General features: G+C 35.9%; 1 protein-coding gene and 1 pseudogene across 1 annotated transcript in view; both read right to left on the reverse strand.

Moving 5' to 3' along the window:
- Window positions 1-1,553: 1,553 nt before the first annotated feature.
- Window positions 1,554-3,687, reverse strand: LOC149949687 (cytochrome P450 3A41-like; annotated as a pseudogene).
- Window positions 3,688-8,230: 4,543 nt separating this feature from the next.
- LOC149949688 (uncharacterized) overlaps window positions 8,231-14,632 on the reverse strand; it is a 30,779-nt gene continuing 24,377 nt past the window's right edge. Inside the window, exons 36-44 of the mRNA XM_090167874.1 lie at window positions 13,818-13,925; window positions 13,639-13,746; window positions 13,469-13,576; window positions 13,053-13,322; window positions 12,297-12,714; window positions 11,578-11,681; window positions 11,352-11,423; window positions 9,656-9,877; window positions 8,231-8,451 (exon numbers count right to left, since the gene is read on the reverse strand). Coding sequence (XP_090024000.1) covers window positions 8,305-8,451; window positions 9,656-9,877; window positions 11,352-11,423; window positions 11,578-11,681; window positions 12,297-12,714; window positions 13,053-13,322; window positions 13,469-13,576; window positions 13,639-13,746; window positions 13,818-13,925 — 1,557 coding nt within the window. The 3' untranslated portion in view covers window positions 8,231-8,304. The remainder of the gene's footprint in view (window positions 8,452-9,655; window positions 9,878-11,351; window positions 11,424-11,577; window positions 11,682-12,296; window positions 12,715-13,052; window positions 13,323-13,468; window positions 13,577-13,638; window positions 13,747-13,817; window positions 13,926-14,632) is intronic.

Below are 14,632 nucleotides of genomic sequence, written 5' to 3' on the forward strand. Positions count from 1 at the left end.
TGATTTTTTTAATTGAGAATGCCATATTTTTTAATAGAAAACAATTTTCTGAATTATTCATTTTAGTGAATCATCCCATTCTTACTAGGGTCAATTAGGGGCCAGGCCCCGGGGCCTCCAGATCCGGATGCACCTGGGGCCCCACAAAATCAAGATCCGCCTCTGGGAGAGGTATATTTTGGCAAGCTTGCCAACTTGTTTATAAGAATTATCTTTTTTTTGTAAGTTAAACTTTGATATTAGTGTCTTTTAGTAAGTGTAGGGCTGGTTGAAGTTCTAGTTCTATTTCGAAAATATTAGGTTGTTATCGAGCTGTAGCTCAAACTATTTCTTAAAGGGATCCCTCACTCAAAACAGGGGGAGGCATAGGGGTAACATAAAATCCAGACTTGCAGTGTGCTTGAAAACAAATTTTTTTGTGACCCCTATGCCTTCCCCTGTTGTGAGTGAGGGATCCCTTTAAGAAGTGAGTTTGGCTCTGATTTTACTAAGCGTAGTTCAATTAGTTGGGATTACAACTTGATATCAAGTTAGGATTTATCTTTCACGAAATTGGGTGTTTTATTGAACTTATTAGGTGTATGACTTTTATCTTGCTTCGCGGAGACTAATGGTAGCTCTTTGGATTTTGCTGAAGGTGAGTCTGAGTTGGTCTCTGGTTTTAATATTGAATATGGCGTAGGACGTTTTGCTTTAATTTTTATTGCAGAATATGGTAATATTATTTTCATAGGCTTATTAAGTTGTTATTTGTTTTTTAGGCTAGATTTTTTGCTTTTTTATTTATTATTATTTTGGACAAATTAATGATGTTGGCTAGAAAGTCTATTTTATCCTTAGTTTTGGGTTATTTTGGACTTTTATATGGGGATATAATTTAGCTAATGCTTTAATTACTTTATCAGAAGGATCGAGTTAAATTAAGAATTTAAATGGGGTTCAGGCCAGGCAATATTTTATGATAGAAGGTTAATAAGAGATTATTTCTCTCTATCTCATTATCTCTTTTGATTAGGGGTTCTAAGATTTGATGTAAAATTAATAAATCATTAGTTTTACCTATGTTTTTCTTTCAAAACAAATTGCTTTATTTATATAAATGATTAGTTTAGTCTTTTATCTTGAATCATTATTATAAGAAGGTTCAATAAGAAGTATGAAAAGTATAATTTTGTGAAAATTTGTCCTAAATTTAGCTAAGATTCTTTAGTTGCAGAAGCCCCAATTCATATTAAAAGAACTACTAAGACTAAATAAGCTCAAAATAGAATTTGGTTTAAGGGGTAAGAATTGAAGCCCCAGAAATTTTCTTCAACTTAAGGGTAATGTTAATAAAATCAAAATTGAAGAGATTAAAGCTATAGCACTCCTCCTAATTTATTTGTTATTGATCGTAAATTGCAAATAAAAAAAGGGGGGGTGTTACTAGGGGCTGGCTTCGTTAATTACACTATACTTTAATTTACATTTTCGTTACTTTCAGAATTTCTAGCAGAAATTACAGAAAACGAGAGTTCAAGTTGGATTAAAATAACACTTTTATTTATAAAAAATTAACTGTTCGCAATAGTGGCGTACACTATACTTGAAAGTTTAAGGTACATTCGAATAACCTGAGCGAAAATCCGAATTTGGGAACAGTAATACAAGAAACTTAATTTTATTTTGTTTCTTGGCAAGAGTTTAAGAGTTATTCCAGTTTTGGCACTTAATAATATAGATGGGCATATTAATTCTATTGGATTATTGGTTCTCGACGATGGAATGATTTCAAACGATTTGAGTACTTTGATGACAGCGAACTTCATCTCGAGCTGCGCGAACCTGAATCCGATGCAATTCCTCGGTCCAATTCCGAATGGCAAGAATGAACCAGTCTTGATATTGGCTGAATCTATCGGGATCGAACACTTCAGGGTTCGTCCAGTGTTTTGGGTCGTGGTGAAGTTTCCAAGCCGGCGCTAAGACCACGACCCCTTTCGGTATGAAGACCTCTCCTATTTGGATGTCATTCTCCGGTTTACGTAGTATGAAATGCGGCACTGGAGGGTACAATCTAAAGAAACCCAAATAAACAAAATTAAATATAGTTAAAGTATACTCAAATCTAAAACTAACTTGTCGAAAGCGCGTTTTTCTTAAAAACCATCGGACAGAAACTGAGTACAGTCTTTTAAATTACAGTGTTAAATATCTAATCAGTTACGTAATCATTCACTATAATGTAGGCAATAACATTAATTTCAGCCTCAGAAGCCTACGATATTAATTCTTAATTGAAGTCGAAATCAGATGTTCAACAATTATAAATATTTAAATTCCAAAGCCGCTCTGGGTATAATTTTAATTTAAGGCGCTCAACAGTTTTAAGAGTGAAATGTTTCACTTATCTCTTCTAAGTTTATGATATTTCAAAATTTTAGATTTTCTTCTCAAAAGTACAATTTCGTTGTATTGTTGTTATACAACCCTGGTTATCAGTGAAATTAAAAGTAGTCGTTACTCTGCGTAGTCTAACCCTGAAATTTCTACTTTTAAACTTAAATATTTCTTAAGCAGCTTACCTCAACGTTTCGTTCAATACTTGATCTAGGTACCGTGGTACGTCACCTCGAACACCTCTTCGTAAGTAGGACTGTCGACGTCTTTCAACTTATGCATTATGCTTTTATAGAGTTTGTCTTGTATATCGGGATGTAATGCCAACAAGTAGAAAGCTAATCCCAGAGTAGTAGCCGTAGTTTCAAAACCGGCAATTAGAAAGACAAATGCATTGCCAATAATCTCTTTGTCCGTTAAAGTCTTTTTATTGTCATTGTCTTTTAGTTCAACATCTTCAGCATCGAGTAGAAATTGAAGTAGATCCATTCTGCGTTTAGTGCGGTCTCTCCTACGTAACGCAATGACGTGTTTCAAGTTACTTACGATCATATCCGTTAGCTTTCCAGCTGGTAAAAATTTGTTGAGCAAGATCAAAAGTTTTCCAAACACGGGAAGGGCCACTGCGACTCTAACAACTGGATTTCCACTATTTTGAATGTAATTTCTCACGGATATCAGGAACTCGTCGCGAAAGTTCCTTTGACAATTGACATTGAGAGCCAAAGCGCACTCTCCGATGACATCGAAGGTTAATGCTTGAAACACCTCAACGACGTTTATGTTCTGTTCAATGCATTTCACGAGTACTTCCACCAATGCATCCGTTTGTTCATTCATGGCTTTGGTCAATAGTTTAAGTTTGCTGCTACTAAATGCCGGAGTTAACAAGTGTCGAGTGGTACGCCATCTATTGCCCATTGCAAGGAGTATACTATCGGACACCGTTGGTAAGCTTACAGTAAATCTCGTGCGATTGGTAAAATTATTAAAGTGTCGAATCATAATGTCCTTCAGAATGTCAGGGTCGCTTACTACTAATCCAGGCTGTGGACCGAAAAACATACCGAAGACATTTCCGTACTCTTTAGTCCAATTCGCCATGGTTTCGTGAAGCATTCGGCCACTGGCCCTGAGTTGGAATAAGTTTCCAACGAACATGGTTGGCTTAGGACCACTTATTCCGCGTTTCTTGAAATATTGCAACAATAAATGGTGCTTTATGCACAAATACAGAATCAACCCCAAGAACAAAGTGAAAACCACTTGTCCGAATGGTAATTGGAAGCAGCTACTAAATAAATCCATTTTCTTTTGCAAATTATCAATATATAAAGCAACGGTAAAATGTTCGTTCATTGTCACCGTAGTATATCAAGAAAATCAAATTAAAATATTTCAAATAATATTTATTCAACATTAAATTAATTAGTTGGCTTGGGAAACTAAGTTATTAATTTCACAAAATAGTATATAAAAAGATAAATCTTTAGGTCTGTGACTTTCAACAAAATGTAAAAATGAAATTTTACCTTTTTTAGCATATACTTTCGACTTTGTTAACTCTACATTTAGATTTTTACGGGTTAGCTGGGCTCGGTGCAATTCTTGTCACGAAGACTAGGAATCACTGTATAACGAGCCAACGAGCCTGATCACATTTCCTCTACCTGCGTTTCGATAGAAGACCTCTTGTTTTTGCTGTCTTACTGATTATACTGTATAATAAATTTTAAAAGGACCAAAACTATTTAAAATATTCTTCTAATTATTTGTTACGGTCTCGGCTTAGAACCGAGCAGTTGATCAAATTACACGTTTCAAAATATAGATGTACTTAATCGTAGTTTCCATATAACGCTTTATTCCGACAATCGCCTCTTATCTCGATGATACGGCAGAGCGTAAAAGAACACTGATCTTGATATCCAAATCTAGAAGCATAAGTAACATAATAAACATAAGTACGGCACTTCCTATCTCCTAAAGCTATTCTTTTTAATGATAGTATTTTCCGCTAAATTTATTATCTGGTTAACGACTGACAACGCTCCACCAGTCGTTACTAGTTTTTAGTATTAGGTAACGACTAACTAAAAGTTAGTTAACCAATGCTTAGTGGAAATTTAACGTTTTTAAAAGAAAAAATAAGACTTATTTGGGCAAAATTATAATTTATTGAATCAGAACATAAAATTTATTAGTATCACTTTCTTTAGTCAATGTAGTTATTTTCAAATTTGAGACCAAAATGCTTTTTATCTCGTATTTATCGCCTTCAAATTAACGTGGCAGTGAATTTGTAAACCAAGGTAGCAGAAAGTAAAGAGTTTCCTGTTACGAAAATTCTCCGATTAAGCAATCGTTCAGCGACAAAGTATCATTGAAGGAAATATTTATATATAATACTCATGAATTTTATGTTACTTATGCTAGAAGTAATTTCGTCAGTGTGAATTATGCAGATATAAAGCACAGCGAATAGCTTAAGCAACCGACGTTTTTAACGTTTAAGCTTCATTGATGTTTCTTGAAGCTAACTTGGCAATGCTGTCTATGCTCGAAATCAATGTTACTTGAGATTTCAAATGAATAAACATCTGCGTAACTTTATTATATGCTCAGTAGATGGCGTTAATCATCTACCGTGGTTTTAGTCCTATCTTTTGTGCTTACACGTAGTTTCATATTCTATTAAAACTATGCTATTTAAATCGTAAAAGTTATTATGAAAGTCCATAGTCAGAAATAGTTAAGGCAATGCGTTATTTAAAAAATAATTTGAAGTTCGAAAATATTTATATTAGAATAATAATATTTTTTAGGCCACTTAGCTTAAAACCTATTCGGGTGAAAAGAAAATATGTGATTAGTATTCTAATCGTCTCGTGATTGTCGGTCGGAAAACCACGCCAATCTGCCTTTCCTCGAGTAATCTTCCCCCTTACCTGCTAGTAACGGGTGGACGACTCTAAGGTACGATCGCCGCCTCCTCGGGAATCATGAAAACAAAGTCTATATTTATGGTTGCATACTCTCTGCTTACTTGAATACGTTCTTGATTAAACCCAACTTCAATTTAATATTACTTAACTTTATCTAGCGCAAAATCGCAGACTTTGATTGTATAATCATTTTGTTTTCCCCGTTAAATATTTGATGGCACGTTGCATTCGCGAGGGGAGAAGACTTGGCCCGCTAATGTCATTTTTTTGAACAACTTAAAATAATTAAATTCTGATTCTGAGCTAGCCTTGCAGTGCCTGCCTATAGATCCTCTTGAAATGGGTACTTGACTATGTTAAAGCTTAATTTGTATCGATTGTGGTTATCAGTATTCCAAAAATATATACATATTTTTTTTTAATTAGTGACCAAATAGATGATTTTTATATCGCATCATTGTCAACGGTATACCTAATACGGATTGTATGGACGTTTTTAACACTCGAAGAAATGAATTTTTTCAAACACTATATTTGATAAAATCTTAGAATTTAAATGGTTTTATTCTCAATTTTCTTAAAAAAATTTGTTCTATTACGCGTTAGATATGTTTTCTCAGATAGAACTTTGTACGGTGTCATAGAAAACTTTACTGAAATACAAAATGTTTTAAATTTTTGGGCAAGTAGGACCAGCACAAGATAACTTTGAGGTTTTACAGAAAATATATTTGGTACACTGTATTATGAAAGTTATTTCTTTATTCAATTACAACTGTGACACATCAGAACCGATCCGAGAAACCCAATCAAAAGCTTAATAATATCGTTGTATCAATGAAAAAATGTTTATCGGAAAAACAACGTTTGAAAAATTTACAAATTTGCTTAGATTAAAAACACTATAAAAAATTTCTGAAGTAATACACTGTTGAATCGAACTCCCATGGAAGCTACAGCATTAACAAATCAGTATGGATTCAAGAAAACCCTACGATATTTAAATTACAAATGTAGCTTAAATATTATATTTCAAAACATAATGAAATTTTTTCCGATTGTATTTCTTAATGAGTGTTCTAATAAAGCTATCCTAGGCTAAAAAGAAGTCTTCAAAGCGTTATTAACGTTATTGAGGTACTTTGTTCCAAGTAATCTACAAGCAACAGTAAGGGCACTTTATAACCATTTGATTAATGTTTATATTTCCTGTCTATGCCTTATTTCTGGGTTACCAAGCTCCCAAATATATACAGTGACAGAAATGGCAAGATATCACCATTTGAGTAATGAACAGGTTTTATTACTCTCGCCAGCTTGATGTCAGATTACAACGCCAGTGACTGTAGATCTCTTCGTTGACGACTTAAAAATAAAAAATAACAAGTTGACAAGCCAAAATATACCTCTCCTCGGAAGAGTTTGTCCATGGAGAAATAACAGGAGGGCCGACTCAGCCTTTGGGCCATGTAAGTTTATTTTGAAAGTAGATGCTAGCGTCACCTGGCTGTCGTACTGTACTAAATAGCGCGGCAAATTTCAACTTATCCCGTTATTCTTCCATGGTTTGTCTATGATATTATTTACTTAAAGACGTGGAAGTCAATGGCTCAGCTGTAAAAGATCCACCTGCTAAGAATATAACCCGGGTTTGATTCCTGGCCACAACGGTATTTTAAATTAAAATATTTTTTTAATATGAATTTAATTTATAAATATTAAAGAAATTATAGAATAAAATGACGTAAATAAGTTTAAAAAAGCGTAAAGGAACACGGACTTTCTCCAAGGCTGGTTGTCTAAACATCGCTCAACCCCCTGGTGTAAAGCTTAGCGGTAAAATATCCGCCTGTTAAAAATGTGGCCAGAAATCGAACCCGAGTCACTCGGGTTCGATTTCTGGCCACAGCCGTATTTTAAATTAAATCAATTAATTTTAATTTAATCTATTAATAATAAAAATCTTACAGAATAAATTGACTGTTGTTCAGGAAGACGGACTTTCCCCAAATATGTGTAGGTGGTTCGGTGGTAGAGTACTCGCTTGACAAGCAGAAGGTCCCGAATTTATTGTTATTCAATAGACAAGTGACAACATTTGAATTCCTCTACGAAATAATTTAAATCGAACACGAAATCTCCTTATATTTAAATAAGAACCAAAATGTAAATTTATTTTAACTGTTAATATACTAAGACTAATTTCTAACTTTCAATTACGCTTAAAATGTGCCGGTGGTTCTGTAATAGAACGGTCGTCTGCCAAGTAGGAAGACCAGGATTCAAAACCCACCCGACGCTTTCGCAAATTGATAATAAGACGTATACCGTGAAACCCTGCCATTTGGATGCTAAGACAACCCTAAGTGCTCGGTCAAAATATGCGGTATCGAGCACGAACCGATGGTGGAATTATTGAACCTCATCTCATTTGGTATAATACTGGTAAATACATTTGTAAATTTTGTTTAAGTTGCAATGGATTGCGATAAACAATTCCTCACGGTTTTTAAAAATTCCATAACCTAAAATAAACAGTAATTAAAGATAATTATGAATGCAATCTGATGTTATTTAGAAAAACAGCAGGTTTTTGTATATACCACGTGCTAATGCGGTTTATTACGAAAAAATTGCAACCTTCTTTCACATAAACAATAATAAGTGCCGTCGTTTTGACAGTTAGTGGTAAGTGTGTATAACTTGTTTTTAATTTGTATTTACCTCGCTATAGGAACTTAACGTCTTTTAGTATGGATTAAAATCTTCTTAAATCTATAGATATATTTTTGTCGGCTAACTAGCACTTTTATGGTTGGTAATTATTAGGGACTTCTGCTTTTGGAAAATTTGTTCAAGCATTGGCTAATTTGTCATGTAATAAGGCAGGAATAACACGAACCTCAGTTGGTCCAATGCATTTTTATTTAAAAAACCCCGAGACTTATATTAATTTTTGGTCTAAGTAGGAATGAGCCAGTTATGAGAAACAGACAGGCCCGATGTCAAGTCCAAATTCTTGGTTCTTGAATCCACTGTCTCTTGGCGAGATATCGGTCAATGGCAACCTAATGGCTTTGTCCGTCTTGTATTCCAGTTTCGTTTGACCCCACTTGTTATTTCGTTCCTGCAACAGTAAATATCATTTATATTATGTTACATTAAACTCATACAGGTATAAATATATTATCAAGAAATCAATGACTTATATAATGCCAGGAATGTATTTATTTATACTTTCGGGAGAATTACTATGTTCATACCATCCGCAGTCATCATGCTCGAAGTTTTACCGGGCATGAGAAGGGGGAAGAAAAACGTTTCCGGCGTGCGCTTCATTGGCGTCGGAAGACGTAAGATTTCGGGAACCAATGAAATACCCAGTCAGGGGCGTAGGAACGTTCTAGAAGTTGGAGGGGGCAAAGAGAAACGAAAAGGGGTATGAAGAATGGTTTTGAATTTTTAATGGAGTGTAGCTTCTCCGAATGCATTTGTACTTGTTACTACTATGAAAATTGGCGGTAAAAGACTGAAATTTAAACAAAGTTGAGGTTCTATAAGCTTTATATGCTTTTAAAATGAGAATTTGAGCCTTTTGAAGATTTCAACTGACCAAAAAGTTGGAGGGGGCAATAACATTAGTTGCCCCTCCCAGCAAAATTATAGGGAGGGGCACTGCCCCTGCCCCCTCCCCCCCCCCCCAGTTTCTACGCCCCTGTACCCGGTTATTTGTTTGTTTTAGGGGAACCAAGGTTACTCTTCGGGTGTGAGAGGGATCACATAGTCATTTTTCCCCAAATATAAAAAAAATCTTTTGTAATATATAAATTTTAGCCGAAATCTTACATAGTAAGTATGTTAATTCGTTATGCTAAAACCGACTTCTAGGCGACAATATACGGATTTTTGTCTCGGGTTTGGATCAAACTTTATGTACGATTGAAACCGAAGGGCAGATCACTCCAATGGTTATCAGGACACCCTCGTGTGTTTAAATCGTGATTAGATTAGATTTAAATTAACTCTGAAGCTTAGGCTGTACAAAGATTAAAAATGATTCAATCATGATTAAATTTTTAGCGAAAGTGCTAACCACTCCGCCACCCCACTTTTAAACCATGGTTAAAACCAGTGTGGTTTAATCCAGACAACCCTGGATAATTTGGAACTATTTACCAATAATAAGAAGCCGTATGAGATAATTTGGAACGATTTAACAATGATACAAAGCTATGATATAATTACTAACGATTTCCCAACAATAGGCGCTTATGAGATAATTTGTAACGATCTGGTATGATAGGGAGGTTATAAGCGAAAATTTTCTGTACCTGGCAGCCATCCTCTAGTACTTTGTACGTGAACATTGGGTTTCCGTCTACGGCTAGCTCCAAGTCGTTGTAAGCCATCAGCTTCAAGGCTCGACGGTTGTTTTTGCGAACCGCGTCTTGAACGGCAACTGTGTTGCGGCAGTGGTAAGTTATGTTTTGGACGGCATTTGTGCTCAAAAGCTGCAGAAAACTGAGCTGCACTCTGTCCGTTTTGTACGTGAACTGAAAACCAAATAAATATTATCGGTACACTATTTTGCCAGTCAGAAAAATTGGTATCAGTATCGATTTACCATACCGGTAAAAAAGGCGGTATCGGTACCCATTTGCCTTATGGTTAAAAATGTCGGTAAAAAAAGTGATATTGGTACCAATTTGTCTGATGGATAAAAATTTCAGTATAACAAGATGTCACGGACATTTTAGTACACACAATCCCCCCGATATGTGAAATATATTTTCAATATTAAATATAAATTTGAAATTTTTTTCAATCATCTTGTAAATTAACTTAATAAACCTGGGAGGAATTTTATCTAAAATGAATTTTTCGAGGTACCTGGTTTTGGTAATAAGGTAGCGAAACGCGAACATGTTAATTCATATTAATTTTTAGACAAACCGAATTTTTGAGTTACCTGGTTTTGGAAATAAGGTAGCGAAACGCGAACGAGTTAGATGTCACGTGTAACAATTGGTAGGAAATTGAAATATGACCATAGTGCGTACGCGGATTGTGGTGTCCCGCGAATTGGCCAGAAATCTCACTTAAAATTAAAATTTATTAATGCAACCGAAAACGAAGTTCAGAAATGATCGGTACCAACTAAAAATACAATATTCAACCAAGTCGCTCTTAATTTATAAAAACCGTTTAAGGTAAAAATCGCGAAAAACCACTTAAGGGGGAAGACTACTGTGGCCATTGTCTACTTTCGCGCTATTTCAAGCTGAACTCTTTTAATTTTGTATTTTAACTTTTTAAAATTAATATTTTAGTGTAGAATAGCCTCTTTTTAGTGCCTAAAATAATTTTTACAATTTTAAATTTAAAAGTAATTAAGTTATTACGTTTTAATTCGAACCCCCGGAGCTAAACAAGTTGGGCAAGCGCCCAAACTACCCTTTAGTTAGGACCTTATATCTCGTTAACTATTAATATTAGAATTATCAAAATTATTTTAAGCACTAAAGGAAGATTCAGCCAAATAAGAAAAATATAATTCAATTATTTAATTGTTTAAACAGAAACGTTCAGCTTGAACGAAAAAGAGGCTTTTACTGTATTCTTCCGCCTTAAATGGGAAAATTATTAACGTTTTGGGCTCCGATTTCAAAAATTTATAACGGGCTACAGAGGGCATGATATTTCCTTTCGATAAAGATATCCCGGGCCTTTTTAAGCCTAACTCTTTGAGAGTTATGTCGAATACGGCGGCATCGGCTACACAGTACGTGGAACCAGTACACACAAATCCCTTAGGATTGAGTGTAAAAATCGGTATTTGAATTAATTTGCCATATGGATAAAAATGACGGTAAAAAAGTCGGTATCGGTAACGATTTGACATATCGGTAAAAAATCGGAATTCTATTCTAAAAGGTACCCTACCTTGGTTTTAAGATAATTTCAAACTAATGAAAAAACCAAAAACCCGATTAAAAAAAATAATAATGTTCTGAAAAATGTACTTACAGTGAATCCGCCATTCATCTCACTAAACCAGGAATTAGATTTGCTTCCACTTTGATAGTTTCGTTTTGGTACCTAGTTTCCCCATGAAAATATTATATATTGTTATAATTGTAAACCATTAATGTTTAGAAGAATTCGTCGAAAATTATTAAAATTAAAAGACATTTATGCACAAGGATTAGAGCTATCTTGATTAACTTTGAAATGTTTGAAGTGTAAAACTTACTCTTTCTGGTTTGGAATAAACACACGTTGACCTCGTATCCATATCGCAATATACCTCTATGGCATCTTTGTGATCTCCTTGATTTGGATCAATCCAATAATTTCCTGAAAAGAGATATTTCCTTTTAAACTTTCAGCGTGACTTCACAGGAATTTAATTTGAGTCCCATGAACCTTAGCGTAAGTCAAATTTATTTATTTGCTAAAGCAGAGTGGTTGATTGAAAAATTAAATAATTAATTAATACTATGCCGGTCGAAAACATTTCGGTTTAAAAGCTGAGTTGTGCGACATATATTAAAATGTTCAACGTAGTTTTTGAACTAGACGGAAATGACACGATTGAAATTTCGTATTGGATAAACTTGAATTTGGCACATTTTATATACACTTCTGGAATATGTATTTGCTAATACCAAGAATGTATTTTATTATACTTAGGGAGAATGACTTTGTTGAGACGATCAGTGGGCATCATTGTCGAAATTTCCGCCGGCCCGTGTTGGGGAATGAAAAACGTCACAGTGTGCTTCAATCACGTCGGAAGACTTAAGATTAAGGAAACAATGAGACACCCGGCTGATCTCATCTTTTAAGGGGAAGGAGCTTATTCCTCGAGAATAAGGGAGATTGGGAGTAACGCTAAAATCAGTCTCAACATATTTATTATCCCTAAGTATAAATACAAATAATTCGAAAGATGTTCGCATTTCAACTTACCACTGGGCAGTTCCGGTTTATCCGCAGCCAGGTCTCTGCATGTTCTTGCTGGGGCATCTTTTTCTCCAGTTGGAACACGTAATTTCTGATATTCTTCAATTAACTTATCGTAATATTCAAACACTAGTCGTTTCTTCTCGACCAAAGGCGTATCCGATGAAAAGAGTTTTTGGGCTTCATCTCCAAGCAAGGGATCCGGCCCTTTAGTTTGACCCTGACCGAGTAACGCCGCCAGGGCAGCTGCGTCGTATCCGAAGGGCTCACCTGGTGGACCTGGTGGACCTGGGTTACCGGCTGGACCTACTGGACCACTTTTACCACTGTCACCACTTGGACCTCTTGGACCCTGAGGTCCTTGAATGCCTGGCGTTCCTGGATTTCCATCTCGTCCTTGCGGTCCCTTAGGTCCAGGAGAGCCCTTTAAAAAATTAATAAAAATAAATATTAAAGCGGCCTACTAAATAACTAATCTAAAATAAAAAATACGATGTATTTAGCGCTACAAATTTTATAAAGTTTGCAAGACTACTTTCAAGATTACCGAATATGAAATAGGGGACTTCAAAAATATTCATACAGAGATCATACTACACTATTTAATTTAAATTTGAAAAGGTATAAACAATTATGTAAAAGTCTGATTAACTTTGAAATAAATCCCGCCTTCTATTCGTAATTATGCTCAATCAAAACCTTTGAAACCTATTTGTTAGTTACTACAACTATAAATCAATCTGGTCGTTCAATCATTCAAACCTCGATTCCTTGAACTCCTGGTTGTCCAGTATTTCCCTTGTCTCCAGGTAGGCCAGCTGGGCCAGGTAAACCTTGCAATCCAATTAGACCACGGTGTCCTTTGGGACCTTGCTCACCAATCAGACCTCGGTCACCCTTCGGACCTTGAGCTCCAATCGGGCCTAAAAGACCCCTGGGACCTTGTGTGCCGGCAATTCCCCTTGGACCAGTTTCACCTCTTTCTCCTCTTTCTCCAGACAGTCCAGGTGGTCCCGCTGCTCCCGGTGGTCCCTGAAAATGGTAATATCTCAATTTGTAGTAACTTTTTTTAAATAAACATTAACATCCAAAGCTACTGTGCCAAAGATTTAAGTCCAAACTATTTAGTATTTAATTATTTAAATATAATTTTATCAACTTTAAATTTTTATAAATACCTGAATTCCTTGTATTCCGGGTTGTCCTGGTGGTCCTGCACTTCCAGATGGTCCTTTGTCGCCAGGCCTGCCCGGAATGCCAGGTTGCCCCTCTTTACCTGTTTGTCCCTGGATATACGCAATAGAAATACATTAAAATATTACCCTAACAAGATTAAATATATAATTACTTGAGGTCCTGGCTCTCCTGGTTGACCAACTGGACCAGGTGTGCCCTGTAAGCCCTGTGACCCAGGGGGTCCATCTGATCCTCTTTTTCCTTCTTGTCCACGCTCGCCCTATATTGATAGAAAAAAGTACGTTTGATATACCTACGTGTAATGTATACATTTTAAATATAGCTCCTTACTTGTGGCCCTCTGGAGCCCATTGGACCGGTTGCGCCTTGTATTCCTGGTAGTCCTGAGAGTCCTCTTTCACCTGCTGGACCAACAGGTCCCGCTGGACCTTGAGGTCCCTAGGATAATTGGTAAGTTTAATATGTAATATAATACAAATATATTCCGACTGAAAAGAGTGACTAGAAAGACGGTAATCGCACTCAAAGAAAGTATTCATTTGAACCAAAAATATAGCACTGTACCCTATGTGGTTCATCTGACTGATACAGTAGCGGTACCCCAAGTGGTTATACCTAAAAAGCTGTTGCGTAAATTTTGTAATTACACTCAGGGTCGCTTTACCTTTCAGGCGCCCCTGGGCTTATAATATCTGGCACCCTTTTTCTTATGACCGGTTCTTTATTGAATATTTTACAAATAAATTATAAAAAATATAAAGGACCAGACGGTGCCCCACCGAAACGCGGTGCCGTAGGGCTAAAGGTAGATGCACACATAGCCTTCGCGCGCGAAATTTCGCTGGCAAATCGCGTCGCGTCGCGTGACTTAAATAGAATGGAAGTCATGGCGCATGGGCGCGTGTGCGAAAATTCGCAGGCGAAATCGCTTGCGAACCGTATGTGTGTTTGGGCCTTTAGCCCTACCTAGCACAATGGTAGATATGGGGCTATTTACACTACCACTACCTCTAGAGTCGTTGCAGGACCACTATTTCGCACATGAAAGGTTCTAGAATAGAATCTAGAAAGCATTGCTAAATAATAGTTCAGCCACGCCCTAGGTTTGAATTTACAACTCTAGATATAAAATCAAATAGCTATTG

This window comes from Leiobunum rupestre, chromosome 3 (assembly GCF_980474605.1).
Source record: "Leiobunum rupestre chromosome 3, qqLeiRupe1.1.hap1, whole genome shotgun sequence".
NCBI classification, from domain to species: domain Eukaryota; kingdom Metazoa; phylum Arthropoda; class Arachnida; order Opiliones; family Sclerosomatidae; genus Leiobunum; species Leiobunum rupestre.